At 36.3% G+C, this 19,728-nt stretch overlaps 1 protein-coding gene across 1 annotated transcript; it reads left to right on the top strand.

The window, feature by feature from the left end:
* The first annotated feature begins 1,434 nt into the window (after positions 1-1,434).
* On the top strand, positions 1,435-19,363 carry LOC306884586 (polyunsaturated fatty acid 5-lipoxygenase-like). Its single transcript, XM_079440570.1, has 14 exons — positions 1,435-1,705; positions 2,368-2,566; positions 2,656-2,737; positions 4,145-4,267; positions 4,868-4,974; positions 5,319-5,491; positions 5,618-5,764; positions 7,801-8,004; positions 8,122-8,208; positions 16,296-16,474; positions 16,579-16,700; positions 17,717-17,817; positions 17,914-18,084; positions 18,161-19,363. Exons 1-14 carry the CDS (start codon positions 1,556-1,558, stop codon positions 18,338-18,340), a joined length of 2,025 nt encoding a protein of 674 aa, XP_079296696.1. The 5' UTR covers positions 1,435-1,555; the 3' UTR covers positions 18,341-19,363.
* The last annotated feature ends 365 nt before the right edge of the window (positions 19,364-19,728 follow it).

Here is a 19,728-nt window from a genome sequence, read left to right as displayed (position 1 = left end):
GAGTTTATCTTGATTGCTTTCGTGTACTTAATATATGAAGTGTCAGTGATTATTTGCATGATCCCATTTTACACCATTTGTCATCCAGTGGGATTTCCCTAAAGTTCCCTCATTTTTGTTTGGAAATGCATTTACTATGAAACCTCCCACCTAGTAATTCATTTGCATTTATTTCCTCCTATGTTTGTAAGGTACTGTTGTTTGATAACGCCTTATTTGACTGGGAAATATATTACAAACAAAACATTGGTCATATTATATATGTCGTACTTCATAAAGCTAAGTTATAAAAAAGTAGATGTGTAAAATGTGGATTTTTGGCCATCTGTATTTTAAATAAAATAGTTATTCTATGGCCATTAAAGCATTTCATACTACCGTTCAAAGGTTTAGGGTCAGTATGGGTTATTATTATTTTTTTAAAGAAATTACACTTTATCAATGAATACTGAAAGAATTTATCACGCTTTTCACAAAAGCAGTGCAACTGTTTTCAACATTGATAAATATTTGTTGAGCAGCAATTAGACAGCATATTAGAATCATGTGACACTGAAGACTGGAGTAATGGCTGCTGAATTCATATTTGCATCACAGTAAAAAATTACATATTAAAATAGGAAAAAAGTTGTTTTTATTGAAATTATATTTATATTATAATTTGTAACAATACTGCATTGTATATTATATATACTATATATACAGCGGTGGTCAAAATTATTAGAACCCTAGTATTTTCACCAGCTAAAAAAATGGTTTTAGTTCAGTTTTTTCTGTAGTGTGTCAGTGGGAAATATGTTTACATTTCCAAACATTCATTTTGTCATTAATTGTAGTAATCCAGTGAGATTTTTGTTTGCACAACGAGTCTGACAACAGCCAGTGCTCCACACAGAGATCTGATCTGATCATCATCCAGTCTGTCTGGAAAGGCATGAAGAAACAACAAACTGAGACAGACTAAATCCAAAACAACCGTGGCAACGTCTCCAAGATGCTTCAAGATATATATATATAGAGAGAGAGAGATGTTCATACATTTTTTTTTTGCAAATTTGGTTGTATTCATCAGCAGAATGTGAGCTGGTACACCACAAGGCACATACCACAAAACCTTCACAAACTATCAAGACCAACTAATATTAAAAAAATAAGCATGAAGCAACTGCTCATTCTAAATAAAACACTTGGCAAGCCTTAAAAATAAAACAGAACCAAAATATCTGATAAGCAAGCCAGACAGAGCATCTTAAAAACTGGTTCCTGTATTGAGAAGTGTAGAGAGTGACTTACTGTAACATATATTAACATACAGTAAATCAAATTCATAAATAAAGTGCATAATGCCATTCACACACTTCTGGAAACAAGTAGCCTACCACAATGCTAATCAAGAGAACATCTATAAATTTCGGTGTGGTTTGTGTGAAGTTTGTGGCTTGTGCGAGTCAGTTAGAGAGAGAATGGGAGGGGGATGGGGGGAATGCAGTCTACGTGTGACTCTTGAAAAGTCCATTTCAGTTCAGTTGCAGAGCTGATCTCCAGCTTGACGAAAATGCCCAACTACACAGTGACTGTTGCCACAGGCACTCAGTGGTTTGCTGGGACAGATGACTACATTTATATGACCCTGGTGGGATCTGAGATTTGCAGTGAGAGAACCCTCCTGGATAAACCCCTCTATAATGACTTTGAGAGAGGAGCGGTAAGATACTAACAGTCTTTGCCTATGAATGCAACTATATGTGTATTAGACCTTTGAGTTCCTTCAGAGTTCGATTCATGGCGAATTATATTGTGCTAATAATAATTGAATTATATTGCATAAATGAATTGCCTTATTCTTTGTGAATTAAAATTGTAAACTTTTTTCCTCTTTGGCATTCTTTCTTTTGTGGCTGTTGATTAATTTGACTCAAAACACAGGCTGACTTATGAGTTATATGTCTTGATGACACATGCAATACACTGTAAAAAATTATTTTTGAGGAAGTTGTCAGAAAAAAAAAGCTTTTCTTTAACAAGAAAATTCAATTTCAGTGTTTCTACTTCAAAAACTCCTGTTTAATTCAATGTGTGATTTCTGTTATTTGTGAAAGCAATTTTCTGAGTGAAAATTATTTCATCACCATTTTTTTTTTTTGTGGCGCACATATATATTACATTCTCTTTAATTTAAATCAAACCACAGTCCTTGTTCAGTATCTTTGAAGTAGTTATGAAGTGTATCTCTAAGGAAGAGACTAATCACTAAGTGTCAGACAAAAGATAAGAGAAAGATCAAATCAACGATCTTTTACAGGAAGACAACTATGTGTGTCTTTTTTGAGTCAATGCATTCAAATCTAACATAAGGTGTAATTCAAGGTGGACTCATATGACATCAGTGTGGGAGAGGACCTTGGTGAAATCCAGCTGGTGAAAATTGAAAAGAAGAAATACTGGATACAGGATGACTGGTACTGCAAATACATCACAGTGAAGACACCCTATGGAGATTACATTGAGTTCCCCTGCTTTCGCTGGTTAGTTGATGACAAAGAGGTGATCCTCAGAGATGGAAAGGGTATGTTCTGATTGGCTTGTACATTTCTTCCTGTAATAAAGGCCTAAACTTTACCTTAAAATAAGGTTTCAATGCTTGCTGTGTTTCAGCTCGATTGCCACAGCATGAAAAGACTGGAGTGGTGAAACAGCACAGGCGCAAAGAATTAGAACAGAGACAAAAGACATACAGGTTTGATGCAACTAAGATGTTAACCACTGTAGCAAATTTGTTCTTTAAGAAAGGTTCTTTCCTCTAAATGCACTTGTGGTCCGGTCTATTATTTCATCATAACAGACCATATTTGAAAAAACTAAAAAATCCATTCTCATAGGCAGTTAGGCTATATGATGCTTACTTTTTACCCTAGTTTAGGAAATAATTATGTGCATTCAGGTTTAATATTGAACCTTTGTAAATGACTTGATATGCACTGCATGTAAACTGTCCGTGTTTGGATGAATGCTCAGAACGCGACTTGTTTGCCTTCAGTAGAGTTTATAATTCTGACTGTATTGTACAGTTTTCCTGAATACACTGTTCTGACCATAACTGTAAAAAAAGTAGCTCTTATTGCAACAATTAACGTTTTATTCCGTCATTGTTCGACGTTTTGATTCTCCCTCCAGCTCTGAAACAAAATACAGAAATAAGTTTCTGTTTCTGCAAAGCTCATGAATATTTAATGAGGCAAGCGCTGTACAGTTTATGATTGGTTGTTGCCAAACCAGCTCCACGATTTTATAGACCGTAAACCCAGCGTTAAAAACAATACTACGCTTTTTCAAAATGACAAGTTGTGGGTTACACAGAGTTCACCCACAAATGAAACTTCTGTCATCATTTACTCACCCTCATGTCATTCCAAACCTGTATGACTTCTGTTCTTCTGCAGAACACAAAAAAGTAAATATTTTACATAATTATTTAGATAAGCCTATTTAGATATTTTGAAGAACGCCATGAGGGTGTAGGCTATAAATGATGACAGAAGTTTTATTTTTGAATGAACTGTCCCTTTAAAAAGACAACTACCAAGCTTTCAGCTAATCTGAATTCAGTCCTTAAAGGATAGTTAACCCCAAAATAAAATTTCTCTTGTTGGTTCCAAACCAGTTTGAGGTTCTCTCTGTATAAGTTTCTTTGCTGAACACAAATAAAGACATTTTGAAGAATGTTGGTAACCAGTCAGTTGAATATTTTTGTTTCATTCTGTGGAAGTCAATGGCTACCGTCAGCTGTTTGGTTACCCACATTCTATCTTCTTCTGTGCAAAACAGAAGAAAGAAACTCATGTTTGGAATGACATGAGGGTGAGTACACAATGACAGATTTATTATTTATTTATTTTGAGTCAATTATCCTTTAGGAAACACTAATTATAGGAACAGGAATCTGCATTTGACTAATAACTCATGGGACTGAATCTGAGCCCTTTGCCAATAATACCACCATTACCACATGTCTGACCATACTACCCAGGAAATCCTGTTTTTAAATGTGGAACCTTTCATTTATTGCATAATAATGATAATATATAATTTGGTGCTGATATAATAGACTGAATTTTAAAACATGATGCTGTGCTTGATGTTGAAGATGGAAGGAGTGGCACCCTGGCTTCCCAATGAGCATAGATGCCAAAACCCATAGTGAGCTTCCACGAGACATTCAGTTTGACAGCGAGAAAGGAGTGGACTTTGTGCTCAACTACAGCAAAGCGTAAGATTCTTTATGTTTGATGACTATGCATATTTCATTCTTGAATACCGTTTTTACTGCTCTGTGCTGTCAGACAGCTGTTATTTCCATAAAGTGACCATCTGTTTGTATTTATGCACATTTGCATGTTTCTTTCAGAAACTGTTTGTCTTTTGCATGTATCAACGAGGTCTGAATACAAACATGCATTGTCTTTGTGGTATTGTACATTTGCACAGACCTTAAAGAAGTGTGATGGCCTGTGCTCGTGTAAACGTGTGACTGTTAAAAGGGGGAAACTGCAGATTCGGTTGATTGTGTTAGTGATATAGTTTTGAGAAGCGTTGTTCTCAGTGGAATGCATACATGTGTTTACCACCCATATCTGAAGGCACAGTGAGAGTTAGATTATCACAACAACAACAACAACTCATTTTTAATGCATGAGATCCAGGGGTTTAGTTTAATACAGTATGCGTACTGTTTAATAAAGTACTCTTTTTCACAAGGGTAGACTATCCAAGTAAATCTCTCTCTCTTTTTATTTATGATTTTATATTTGATTCAATATAACAGATTATAGGCATTTGTATGATTTTTTAAATGTGTTTTATTTCTCAGGATTGAAAATCTCTATGTAAACCAATTCATGCACATGTTCCAGTCCTCATGGGGAGATTTTGCAGACTTTGAGCGTATATTCGTGAGAATTAAGAATACAATATCAGGTTTGAACAGACAGCATATATAACCTTTACAATATCTTTAACAACATTGAAGAATTGCATATTTCACGTTCATCTCACAAACAACCTCATCTGTTGTAATACATAAATTACCTGCTTGGAGTATGCAGCATTGCATTTTGTTTGCTCATATGTCTGTAAAATGTATCTTTTGTTTAATGTTAGGTTTTACACTGCACTCTTTTTAATAATAATAAAAAAAACATACCATGTTGTTCAGAGTTATTTACATTTTTAAAGCACACAGCTGCTTCAAAATTTATTGTATGAATGAGTATGAATGTGTGTAATTAATGTTAAAATGACTGCTTGTGTCCTTTGCACAGAGTATGTGATGGAGCACTGGAAGGAAGACTTCATGTTCGGATACCAGTTCTTGAACGGCTGTAATCCAGTGGTCATCAGGAAGTGCACAGAAATTCCTGACAAGTTTCCAGTCACACAAAAGATTGTTGAGGACAGTCTGGAGAGAGGTCTCACACTGGAAGAAGAGCTCAAGGTATGCAACACACAAGCAATGAGTATATTGGCATGTGCAGTAGGATTCGCTAGCAACACATTTTCATGCCTGTCAGTTTGGCATGCGACATTCTGCATAGTACAAATGTGACATCTTGTCTTTCAGGAAGGAAACATCTTTATTGCCGACTATGAGCTATTAGACGGTGTTACTGCCAATGCCACAGACCCATGCACCCTTCAGTACTTGGCTGCACCCATCTGTCTGTTCTATAAGAACAGTCAGAACAAAATCATGCCAATCGCCATCCAGGTATCTGAAATAAACACAAAACAAGCACATGTGCTGGAAACATTGATACCGTTGAGTGTGATAAGATCACTTCTGCTTCTCCATTTCTTTTCTCACATCTTGTGAAATTAGAATAACTGAATAAAAAATAAAAAATGTTGTAGTTTAGTAGATGCTTTGTCAAAAGCAATTTAAAATTGAGAAGTAATTTAACAAAAGGTGACATTATTGAAAAACAATTTAGATATATGTTTTTTATATGAAAAACTTGAAGAAAAAGACAGTGAACAACACTATACCTTACAACCTTGATTAAAAAAAAAAAAAAGCGTAACTCTTCATCAGTAGGTATACTTTGTTTTGCGCAAAAATACTATATGTTGATCATAGAAAATACATTTGCTAATATTCCAAGATGAGTGAATAAGTAAAAATATATATACACACTACCATTCAAACATTTTTGGGTCAATAAGAGGTTTACATTTTTTTTTTTTTTAAGAAGTCTCTTATGCTCACCAAGGCAGCATTTATTTGCAAAAATATAGTAATAACATGTAAAGTGTCCACTGAAGGTGAGCGTAGTGAGAAAAGCAACATGAAATCCAAAATCCAAACAGACGAAGACTTGACATGAAACAGACTTGGCATGGCATGAACAGACATGGCATGAACAAACTAGACTCAACAACAGCAGTTAACATCAATACATGACAAAAAAACAAAAGACAAGGACATGGCTACTTATAGCAAACAGTGAGGGTCACATGACATGAACAACCAAATGAGCACATGACACAATGTACAAGAGAACCAATCAGAAAGAGACATGAGGGCAAGGGAAGCAGGACAAAAACAGGAACTGTAACTAAACTTCAAAATAAAAGACATGAAAACAAGGACAAGAAACAAAACCAAAAACAGAACCCAAAAAGTCCAGGAGGGTGGTGGAGCAGAGGCAGAATTGGGGGAGGGATGGAGGGCCGGGCCCATGAAGGGGAACAGGACCTGGAGCGTGGAGCAAAAGCGGGCCTGGAAAATGGGGCACTGGCGGAACAGGCAGAGTAGGGAGCCATGGCAGAGCAGGCACAGCAGGGGCCTCAGTGGCCGTGAGTTCAGGAACGACCTCCGTGGCAGGACAGACTGGGAGTTCATAAGTGGGAGCCACCACCTCTGGAGGTTCTGCAGCGGAAGCCGCCACCTCTGGAGGCACTGGAGTGGATACATGGACAGAAGAGGCCTTAGGAGCAGACTCGTGGACAGGAGAGGCCTCTTGAGAGCAGTGTGCAGCCCACACACTCAAAATGGCAACCTCCATTACGGGCAGAGCGGTAGACAGTGGGATGCCTGCTGGACTTGTGAGCGTAGAGACCACTGGGATGTCAGCCGCTTGCACTGACATCATGGTGGGTCAACACGCTAGCTATGTGTCTTTTAAGTCCTGGCCCAAGCTCTGCATTCGCAGGAGCTTGGGTACTATAAGGACAAGAAACAAAACCAAAAACAGACCTTACATAACAGCAATACTATGAAATATTATTATAAATTATAATGATTGTTTTCAATTTTAATAAATAAAAATTTGAACTTTATTTCTATGATGGCAAAGCTGCATTTTTAGCTGATCCTTCAAAAATCATTTTAATATAGTAAGCTGCTCAAGAAACATTTCTTATTATTATCAATGTTGAAAAACATTATGCAACTTATTATTTTTGTGGAAACCATATACATTTTTATTCAGGATTTTTGATAATTGTAAAATTCTTGGGTGATGGGGGATAACATGTTGGATGGTAAATGTCAAGCATCAAGATGCATACAACGGTGTCATTTAAGTAGTCCATGTGACCATGCTATTACAAGCTTCTGAAATTTTTGAACAAGGAACAAAGGAAGGAAGTCGTGCAAGGATGTTTTATGTACAGCATATTTAAGTGAATGGGATATGAGAAACAGGGAAGTCTCTTACACAGTCTGAGAACAATGGCATATATGCTTTTCTATAAAAACAGGCTGAATGAGTTTTGAAAATGACCTCTATTTCATTAACATAGCTGGGTCAGAAACCAGGAGAGGATAATCCCATCTTCCTCCCGAGTGATGATGAGAACGACTGGTTGCTGGCCAAGATCTGGGTAAGATCTTCAGACTTCCACATACACCAGACAGTCACACATCTTCTCAGGACACATCTGATATCTGAGATCTTTGGCATAGCCATGTTCAGACAGCTGCCTGCCGTTCATCCTGTTTTTAAGGTAATTTCCTTGTTCTCTGTATAGAATTGATTCTATGATATTCGATTAGAGTAAATAATGTCCATGTGTTATGTATGGTTGATTATACATTCCAAGAGGCATCCTCTGCTCTTTCAGTTGCTGTTACCTCACATCCGATTCACCATTGCCATTAACACCAAGGCTCGTGAGCAGCTCATCTGTGAGTGTGGACTCTTTGACAAGGTCAGCTTTTCTCTCCCTCAAATAGCTTACTTCCTCAAAGCCATATTGTAATCATTAGTGTTTTTCTTCTTCCTCTTTTTTTATCTTCCACTCAAGAAGTCTAAAAGGCAGGTCATAGAACCGTTTAGTACAAAGTTGTGACATCTGGCCCAAAGATAGAGGACAGTCTGAACGTTAACTGCAGAACTTTTGGAGTTTCTAACTCAGTCCCTCTAATGCCACCAGCTGTCCAGCTGCCCTTTTTCCTCTGACTCTATGATATAATTTTCCATCATGAACTTTTTTGGAATTTTCCAAAAAACCTACTTCGTCAAACTACTTCTAGATCGCTTGTCTGATTTTCACGAAAATTTAACTAGATCATCTTCACACCATGACAAAAAAAAAAAAAAAAAAAAAGAAGGAGAGTATTTAACTTAATCAAACTGTTCTTGAGCTACAGCAATTCTGAGAAGAGCACACCAAAGTGGAATTGAGGCTGTATCTCTGAAACGCTCAAGACCAAACTTGGTTTGTGTTATGACAACAATAACCTGAGGGTACCTGCACAGTTTTGGCACCTAGTGATCAGGAGATATGAAAAAATATTACTTTGGCCCAAAAGACTGATCTCTTAAGTTGAATGATGCCCAATTTTACCACATTGGTCAAAACACTGATAGCTTTTGATTAGTTTTAGTTGGACCATGTAAAGAACATTGATACCATATTTTGATGTGTTATTTATAACCATATTTGGCCATAATTGACTGAACTTCATGTCCGCCAATTACATTTTTTTTTTAACTGATTTTAACTCCTAAATCGTTGGTCTGCTTTTCACCAAATATGACTCAGATTATCTTCAAACTATGCTGGCAAAAAGTTATGAATTTCATATTTATAACAAAACTGCTCTCCTTTAGTGCATCAACAAACTACATCTGAGGCTGCTAACCTTTTTGCATTTTTGTAAATGTAATTCTAAATAAGAAGGCAAGCAATTAGCGATTTGCGACGTACTGTTGCATAAATTAAATTAAAATAAAAATTAAATTTGTTTTTATTTGTCACATACACAATTATACAGCGTATAACCAGCAGTGAAATGTGTGCTCTGCATTTAACCCATCCAAGTGTACACTCAGTAGTGAACATACACCCGGAGCAGCGGGCAGCCAACGCTGCGGCGCCCGGGGAGCAGTTGGGGGTTCGGTGCCTTGCTCAAGGGTCTCACCTCAGTCGTGGTGTTGAGGGTGGAGAGAGCACTGGATATTCACTCCCCCACCTACAATCCCTGTCGGACCTGAGACTCGAACCCACGACCTTCGGGTTACAAGTCCAACTCTCTATCCATTAGGCCACGACTGCCTGGGGGGGCATAAGAAGTGTTGGGTAAAGTTACTATTAAAAGTAATGCATTACAATATTGCATTGCTCCTTAAAGCTCCTTTTTTTTGGTTAAAAATGATCCGAAATCAATATTTGAGAAAGTACATAACCAGCCAGTGTTCAAAACTATCGCCGTACTTTAGCCCGATTCACAACGGTTATCTTATAATAATGTTTTCTAATTTGAGTGGTACGGGTAGGTTTTCGCGGGAAATTCGAGCATGGCACTGCGTCATTACGTCACGTCTGTAAACATAAAGAAGTTGTCCCGGCTAGTAGGCTTTCGCGTGTGAGGATCCAGCAGGTGCCGGATCATTTATAGCCTTTTCTCACAGCAGCTAGAATAATTAAATGTATCATTTTGATGGTGGATTGTGATCCAGAAAGGATTATGTGTTTATGACACACATGTGAATGAAATTAAATTATATTCCAGTTTTAAATGTGACCCTGGACCACAAAACCAGTCTTAAGTCGCTGGGGTGTATTTGTAGCAATAGCCAAAACTACATTGTATAGGTTTTGTGTGCCAAAAATCATTAGGACATTAAATAAAGATAATGTTCCATGAAGATATTTTATAAATTTCCTACTGTAAATATATCAAAACTTAATTTTTGATTCGTAATATGCATTGCTAAGGACTTCATTTGGACAACTTTAAAGGCGATTTTCTCAATATTTTTTTTTTTTTACACCCTCAGATTCCAGATTTTCAAATAGTTGTCTTTTGGCCAAATATTGTCCTATCCTAACAAACCATACATCAATGGAAAGCTTATTTATTCAGCTTTCAGATGATGTATAAATCTAAATTTCGAAAAATTTACCCTTATGACTGGTTTTGTGGTCCAGGGTCACATATATGCTTCTAATTACAGATAGCCTGGGATTACACAATATTTGTATTTTAAAGAAAACCAGTTCGAAGGGAGCATAGTTTGCTTTTTGGGTTAAAATAATTTCTTAATATGAAATTTGAATGGCATTTAAAAAAATTTGATTAGATTAGACTGTACAGAAAAAATTAGATTAGACTGTACAGAAATTGAAATCTACACGCTAAATGCAAACATTACATTGTTAAAAGCGCTAAATAAATAAAGGTGACTTGACTTGACGCTAATACACACTATAGTACTCATAGTCATGCAATGCTGATGTTGTTAATATTAATAATTTGAGAATAATGTATAACAATGATAATAATTTGCATGATTTAATGTGATATGAGCTAACCGATCTTTAGATTTAATCACCATTGGCAGCGCGATTTATTGTAATGCTTTTTTTTCCCTCAGTTGGTCAGAACAAACGTGGCAGACTTGTTACTTACTTGTTCAGATGGCAATATATGGTGAAAATTCTTATTTGGGTCATATATTCCAAGGCGTAGGCTAGAATCTAAGTACAGTATCCACACCGGTGCGTGACTGACAGACTGACACACATCCTCCTCAAAACATTAGATTCATCCGTGCTGGAGCCGTGCCGGAGCACAACCCCACGCACAGAAGATAATTCCGCAAAAAGCTGCAATTCCAGGTTTTCAAAAAGAGATGGTGACAAAGAGGCAAAACTTACAGACTGCAGCTTTAAAAAAGCAACTAATTACGTTACTTAGTTACTTTTTATGGAATGCATTATGTAGGCAGGGCTTGCTTGTCTGTTTTTAATATAATAATAATAATAATAATAATAACTTTATTTTTATATAGCGCCTTTAAACAGTTTCTCAAAGCGCTTCACATAATAAAACGAAACAAATAAAAGTACAACACACAAAAGACAACTAATTAAAAACAGACTAAGATATCATTTAAAATCAAAACAGTCAAGAAAAAGCTAACCTAAAAAAATGAGTTTTTAAATAAGACTTAAAAATGCTTAAATTCTGAGCATCTCTAATTTGTAGAGGGAGTACATTCCAAAGCCTGGGAGCATAGGAAGAAAAAGCCCTGTCCCCTACAGAGCGCATCCGTGTCTGAGGAACTACCAATAAACCAGCTTGTGAAGATCGTAAATGACGCTTAGGTGTATATAAAGTTAAAAGAGCAGACATATATTGAGGGGCCAGACCATGCAGTGCCTTATATGTGAGCATAAGAATTTTAAAATCAACTCTAAACCTGACCGGGAGCCAATGCAAAGACTTGAGAATTGGTGTAATATGCTCATTTTTTCTGGCACCAGTCAGGATCCTAGCAGCGGAGTTTTGCACATATTGCAATTTATTAAGTGTGGTTTTAGGAACCCCAGCAAGAAGTGCATTACAGTAGTCAATGCGAGAAAAAACTAGGGTGTTTATAAGCCTTTCAGTCACAGGAAGGGATAGCATAGAACGGAGTCTCGCAATATTTCTGAGATGAAAAAAAGAGTTTTTGACAATATACTGCACGTGATAGTCAAAAGATAAACTCGAGTCAAATATTACTCCTAAATTTTTTAATTTAGGCTGTGACTCCAAAACAGAACCATCGATGTTTAAAATTATTGAACCAGTTTTACGAAGCTGATAAGAAGTGCCAATAAGCAGGACCTCAGTCTTATCATTGTTTAGACAGAGGAAATTTTCAGACATCCATATTTTTATCTCAGAAATACAATGTGTTAAGAAAGGTACGTCCAAATTTTGACCAGGCCTAGAATGAATATAAATCTGAGTGTCGTCTGCATAAAAATGATAGTTAAGCCCAAGTGATCTTAAAAGCAGACCGAGTGGAAATATGTAAATGCTAAAAAGTAAAGGGCCTAAAATTGAACCTTGAGGAACACCCGTGCGGACAGAGCCCATCTCAGACCTTGAACCATTCATATAAACAAACTGTTGACGATCAGTGAGGTAAGATCTAAACCAAGTTAAAACAGTCTCAGAAACACCAAAGACAGTTTCCAGACGTTTAAGTAAAACAATATGATTAACAGTATCGAAGGCGGCACTAAGATCAAGAAGAATAAGAATGGAGAGAGAGCCAGAATCTGAGGCTATTAGCAGATCATTAGTGACCTTGACCAAAGCTGTCTCAGTACTATGAAATTTTCGGAAGCCAGACTGAAGGGGTTCAAAAAGATTATTTACTATGAGATGATTGTGGAGCTGCAAAGCAACAACACGTTCTAAAACTTTAGCAAGAAATGGAAGGTTTGATATAGGACGGTAATTATTCAAGTTATCCAAGTCAGCATTATGGTTCTTTGGAACAGGTGTTAAAGCAGCAGTTTTCAATGCTGCTGGTACAACACCAGTACACAGAGAATCATTAACAATGCTGAGAACAGCTGGACACAAAGAGTCAAAACAAGACTTAAATAAGCTTGTAGGGAGGGGATCAAGAACGCAAGTGGTAGCTTTCATACCTGATACCTCCCTAATAAGCAATTCAGAGTCAATTTGAGAAAAAGTTGTGAACAATGTGCCATGAAAGCAAGACGAGGAAACTGTAGAAGATGGAACAGGTACAACTTGGATAAGTTTGTAAACGTTGTCAATTTTGGAACTGAAAAAATTAAGAAAATCATTACACAACTTATTTGATACAGGTAGAGAAATACCATCATTAACTTTGAGAAGTCTGTTAATAGTATGGAAAAGATGCCTGGGATTACTTTGATTATTATCTATAATCTGAGAAAAATAAACAGATCTGGCAGACTCAATTTCAGTTCTATATTCCCCCAAGTGGTCTTTCCAAGCTTGATAAAATACATTCAGACCTGAGACACGCCACCTGCGCTCCAATTTACGACAAGCAACTTTCTTAGAGCGCAGGTCGTCATTATACCAAGGGGCGGAACGAGCAAAAGAAACACAGCGAGACTTGAGGGGAGCAAAATAATCCAAATTAGAAGCAAGAACAGTATTCAACTGCAGGATCTTATCTTCAAGAACAGCTGATGGAAAAACACTAAGAGAGGAAACAACAGTGTCAGCAAAATCAGATGAGTTAATTGATTTCCATTTACGGAAATTAACAGTGTGTGATAAAGTAGTACAAGAGAGAGACATATCCAGATTAAAAAAGATTGCAAAGTGATCAGAAAGACCAATGTCCACAGAAGACAGCTGTGAAACAATTTCATCAGTTGCAATCACAAGGTCTAATGTGTGACCTTTGTTGTGTGTCGGGCCGCTAACAAGCTGTTTAAGATTAAAACAGTCCAACAAAAATAGAAAATTCTTTGTCAACATACAGTCATTTTGGTCAATGTGAATGTTAAAATCCCCCAAAATAAGGATGTTCTTGAATTTAAAACACAGTATGGACAACAAATCAGCAAACTCAGACATAAAAGCTTCATTTGGCTTTGGTGGTCGATAAACAGTAGCAATGGTAATTGCTTTAGGGGCAGAAATGCTCAGAACAAGGCATTCAAATGATGTGAACTGTGGTACGCGCACAGCGCTGATGTTGAATTGCAGATTATAAACCACAATAATTCCCCCACCTCTACCAGTAAGGCGCGGGAGGTCAAACAGTCCATACCCCTCAGGAGTAATCTGGTTAAAGAGGAGGCCATCATTTTGTTTATGCCATGTTTCAGTTAAAAACAAAAGGTCCAGTTTTCGATCTGCTATGATGTCCGACAGAAGCAGAGCTTTGTTGTTTACTGAGCGCGCATTAAACAGCGCGACATTTACACGGCTCTGGCGCACCACAGAAGGTAACTTCGAACGAACAAGTGAAGATAAGTTGCTGAGGACCGCACCAGTATAAGACGCTCGTTTAGTCTGTCGCCGACTTACAGGAACGCAGATGTTGTTAGATGTGGAAAGGCAATAACTGCGTCCTAGACTCCGATGTAAGTACCGTCTTTGTCTCAACAAGCCAGCATTACGACAGAGTTCATAAGCGTCTTTTTGTAAACGGTAGTTCTGTTTTAAGTTGAGCAGCTGTTTTGCAGTATACCTTAAAGCCATGCTCTGTGAGTCCAGGACTTCAACAATCCCAATGCTGCGAAAATTCCCAATAAGACCACAGGGAAAGCTCCTCCGATTTGGCTCCAAAGTCCTCCAGAGAACGGAGGCAGATAAAAACAATAATCCAAGGAATATGGAGTAGTCCCGCAACATTGCGAAATGCCGCAGATTTTAAAACTGCGTTAATATAAAAATATAAAAAAGTAAAAAAAAAATTTATAGAAAATTTGTGACCCTGGACCACAAAACCAGTCTTAAGTGTCATTTATACGTCATCTGAATAAATAAGCTTTCCATTGATGTATGGTTCGAGATACAACTATTTGAAAATCTGGAATCTGAGGGTGCAAAAAAAAAAATCACCTTTAAAGTTGTCCAAATGAAGTTCTTAGCAATGCATATTACTAATCAAAAATGAAGTTTTGATATATTTACGGTAAGAAATTTACAAAATATCTTCATGGAACATGATCTTCACTTAATATCCTAATGATTTTTGGCATAAAAGAAAACTCAATCATTTTGACCCATACAATGTATTTTGGCTATTGCTACAAATATACCCCAGCGACTTCAGACTGGTTTTGTGGTCCAGGGTCACATTTTACAAATGGGAAATCCCTTTCACAACAAAAGTGAAATGAATATGCCTCAGGCTGAAGGAAATGTAAATTCATGTCTGTACATGAAGCAGGAGAAGAAAAGTTCAACACTATTCAGAAATAACAAAAATGAAACACAAATGTGTCATTTTGCTTAGTAAGGTTGAATTGGATCATCAAAGGTCAGTAGCGAAGACATTGGTTAATAAAATAGGATTAAATATTTGTCTTATTTCAGGTTTGTACAATATTCTGAGTTTGCATTTGACTGTTTTTACTCATTTTGAGGAATACTTAATGTTTTTGTGCAGGTGAGATGAGTAAATACATGTTGACATTTAGTCTAGATCTACAGTAACATCATGCTCACACAGCTCACACTACGATTCTGCACTTACGATTTCTCTCCAACATGGCAACACGAGAGCTGTCATTCAAGACATTGGAAATAGAGTAACTGGTGTCACTTATTAGAAAAAGTAACTTAGATATTTCCCTCTAAATTAAAAAGTAATATGATACTTTACAAGTAACTTGTAAAAAGTAATCTGATTACATAACTCACGTTACTTGCAATGCGCTACGCCCAACAGTGTGCATAACAAAGGCTTATGTTTTTACCTTTGGTCACTATGATGACTTTAAATTATGTAAGCATTCCCACTTCCTATAGGAAAACAGCTAGTGTTTAAACTGAAAAACTGCTCTGCCAGTGGTAAACTTTAGTGTATATTTTTCAGTACTGACACTGAGTGTACTTTATCATTAAAAACACCAATGTATTGTGAAGACAACAACATTGAATATGGCTAATTTAGTGTTAAATCATAATTGTGTAAAAATGGCATGTATACATTATAACAAAGCAAGAAGAAGTTAACAAAGAGTAAGCAATTGCAGCCAGTTTTTGAACAAATCAGTTGAATTAACAAAATGACTCACTTATAAAAACAGTCACTTGTTTTGTTCCTGAATGATTCACTCATAACCACCAGTATGCACATACTGGTGTACTGATTTAATATGCAAAAGAAGGTCACTGAAAAATCCCCACCACTAATTCACAGACTGACAGTCTGGATGTGCGCAAACACATAGTGATACAAACTTCAATTAGAGCTGTTCAGATACTGTAACATTTTACTAAAAAGTATACAGCAGTGTTTGTTGTTTATTGCGGGGTGTTTGTCTCACAGGCTAATGGGACAGGTGGAGGTGGCCACGTAGAGCTGATCCAGAAGTCCATGAAGACCTTCACATACAGGTCCTTGTGTTTCCCAGAGGCCATAAAAGAACGAGGCATGGACAGCCGGGAGGAACTGCCCTACTACTTCTACAGAGATGATGGCTGCAGCGTCTGGGAGGCAGTGACAAGGTATGTAACAAAGTAAAGCATGGACATTCAATTTGTAAAGAAAATAAAAAGACAAAAATCTAATTTTTATTGAATAATTTGATATTTATTTGATCTCTTCCTAGTTTTGTGACAGATGTAGTGGACATCTACTATGACAAAGATGAGACAGTCCAGGAAGACGAAGAGATCCAGGCGTTTGTGAAAGATGTTTGCAGCTTTGGAATGCAGGATTTTGACGACTGTGGTAAATATACTGTACACCTAAAACAAACCTCAAAATTGCATAACACAAAGGAGTACACTTTAGCATTCATCATATTTATTATTATGAGAAGAATATACTTAAATATGAACTGAATGTAATGTGTACAGACACTTAATTGCATGTTAAGTTCAATTAAATGTAAATGTATAGTTTCAACTTATATTAAATGGAATTAGCTGATCTTTAGAGAGCTTTTTGACCCAGTTAATTAAGACTTTACTATTAACATAAATTTCAGAATTACTTCTGTTGTTTTTGAAATATGGTTAAAGTTTATTGTCAAATGTACAGACAAGCATTTATGGTAAACTAAAATCTAGTTTAATGTATTTTTTATTGAAACTTGTATGACATGTGTTTAAATATATTTGTAATTACACATTTGTATTTTGTAATGATGCAGTTGCATGATGGAGATGTAACTTTGACTGTAATATTGAATAACACTACAGTAAAAATTATAATCAAATAGGCTACTTTATATGTGAATTAGTATGTTAGTCAACACATCAAAATTGGTGTATGTTTTAAAGCACGACAAAAAATGTTTAAAACAACAATTTAAAATGTACTTTATACTTTTAATTTGACATTAGTACAAGTATGTCAAGAAACATGATCATTAATATAATTATACTTAAGTGGCCTTTTATTTCAATAATGTATTTTCTGCAACTACAGTATTCTAAAAATATAATTTTAAGATTTGAAATACATTAAAATTGTACATTCAATACAATTAAGTTCACGTTTCCACAAGGGTATGGTTGTTTTTATATATAATGATCAAAAGAAGTGTGAGATTAAACAAGAATATATTTAAGACAATAGATTTCCAGTTCCTTTCCTCAATTTACTTTTCAACCTCAAATCTTTTATTAATCATTTTAGGGCTACTATCCTCTAATTTCAGGCCTAAGTGTGTTCTCATGAATCTAAGTGTGTCTGACCTCTGAATGAACCCCATAGTGATGACACATTATCATTGTCTGTAGAATTTCCCAAGACTTTACAAACCAAGAAGCAGCTGGTGGAGTATCTAACTATCGTCATCTTCACTGCTTCTGCACAACATGCTGCAGTAAACTTTGGACAGGTAACACACTATAATATTTCTGGAATATTTTGTTGTGAAGTAAAATGAACAGCAAAAGTGCTAGGCTAATGTCACTGTTCTGACACATTACTCCAGTTTGACTGGTGTTCATGGATCCCAAATTCCCCCCCAACCATGCGGAAACCTCCTCCTACGAAGAAGAGCGAGGTGGATTTGAAGTACATAGTGGCGAGTCTGCCTGATCGAGGACGCTCCTGCTGGCATCTGGGAGCCGTGTGGGCCCTCAGTCAGTTTCAAGAAAATGAGGTCTGAGATAAGTGCATACCTACATGAATACATAAAAACTCAAGTGGGCAGATACTGAGAAGTATGATTTTTGCAGTTGTTCCTAGGTATGTATCCAGATGAACACTTCATTGAGAAACCTGTGAAGGAGGCCATGGTGAACTTCCGCAAGAAACTTGCAGAACTGGCTAAAGGAAACAAGAGCCGAAATGAGGGAAAAAAGCTGCCTTACTACTATTTTTCTCCAGACAGAATCCCGAATAGTGTGGCTGTCTGATTCACCAGTCGCACTGGACCAGAAGTGCTATGCTAGTAGTAGGAAGTGTTTTATCAGAGTGTCTTATGTGTTAAAAATGGGAGAAAGAACCTATTTGATATATACAAAGTTTGCCACACTCTTAAAAATAAAGCTTCTTTATTGGCATCTGTGGTTCCATGAGGAACCTTTAACATCTACACAATTCCACTGCACAAAAGCTCCTTTATAGTGGATAAAGATAATTCAAAGGTAAGAAAAACAAAGTTTCCTTTAAGAACTGATCACTGAAACATTTGTTAGGGAAGCCAAATGGTTCTTCACTGTGAAACCACCCCTGGGAAATATTTATTTTTAAAAGTGCAATGTGTGTAATGTCGAGAAGTTTCATAATTCTGTATAATTTACATTTTTTGAGTAGTAATAATAATTATACTAATATAATATACAATAACAAAGTTGTAGCCAGAAATGATTTCATGCCTTTTTATTATCCTAAAGTCAACATTTTGCATTTTTTTTTTACCTTTTACTTTACCCACGTGTCAAACAAATGTTACTTTTATATTTATTTTATTTTTTCATTTTTTCAGCAACATTATTTTCTTTCTTGATCATAAGGGAATCTTCCTTGCTTGTTTTGAAAATGGCAGATTAACAGATTAAAACAGATGGTTACAATTGACCTTTTTTTTGATTGATTATTTACTTTTACCCCCAGTTTCACAGAAAAGGCTTAAACCTAATCCCAGACTAAAATATAAATCTGAGCTGTTTCAACTGAAAAAAACTGCTCTGACTGATCTTAAAATATATCAGTGCCTTTGTTTTGTCTCAAGATGCACACCAGTAATATATATTTTTTCTTTCTAAGGCACGTTTATAAAAACTACTGAAATGTCCTAATTGAACTATTGCCTAATCCTGGTTTAACCTAAACCCTGTCTGTGAAACCAGGCCTTAAAGTCATGAATGTCTACTAATTAATAGGTAATGTAATGTTGGATAAATCATGAGCAATAAACTGAGAAACACATAAGCTTTGCAGTGACTGGAAAAATTGTCTTTGTGAATAAATGGGCAGCTGTTTACAACACAGTCATCTCACATTGCCACTGGTTATAGATAAGAGACTATATAAAGTCATGGTGGTTTCCTTTTTTATTCTTGATTAAAATGACTTATTTCCTCCAGAGCAATCTACATAGTTTTAACATTTATTATAAACAGGAGGCTGCTGCAGAAATGATCTTTATTTTACATATTAAAAGACAGCACCTAAAAAAAAAGCCTGCATAAATTGGCCTATCCTGTCCAATTGCATCAGCTCTCCAATCTCTTGTCTTGAGGTGCAGCACCCACAAGACCATGAACGTGGTTAAAACCAAAAAGAGGAAGGTACTATGAGC

This window comes from Barbus barbus, assembly GCF_936440315.1.
Source record: "Barbus barbus genome assembly, chromosome: 18".
Lineage (NCBI taxonomy): Eukaryota > Metazoa > Chordata > Actinopteri > Cypriniformes > Cyprinidae > Barbus > Barbus barbus.
The sequence above is the reverse complement of the archived record's forward strand: the minus strand, read 5'-3'. Positions and strand labels throughout refer to the sequence as shown.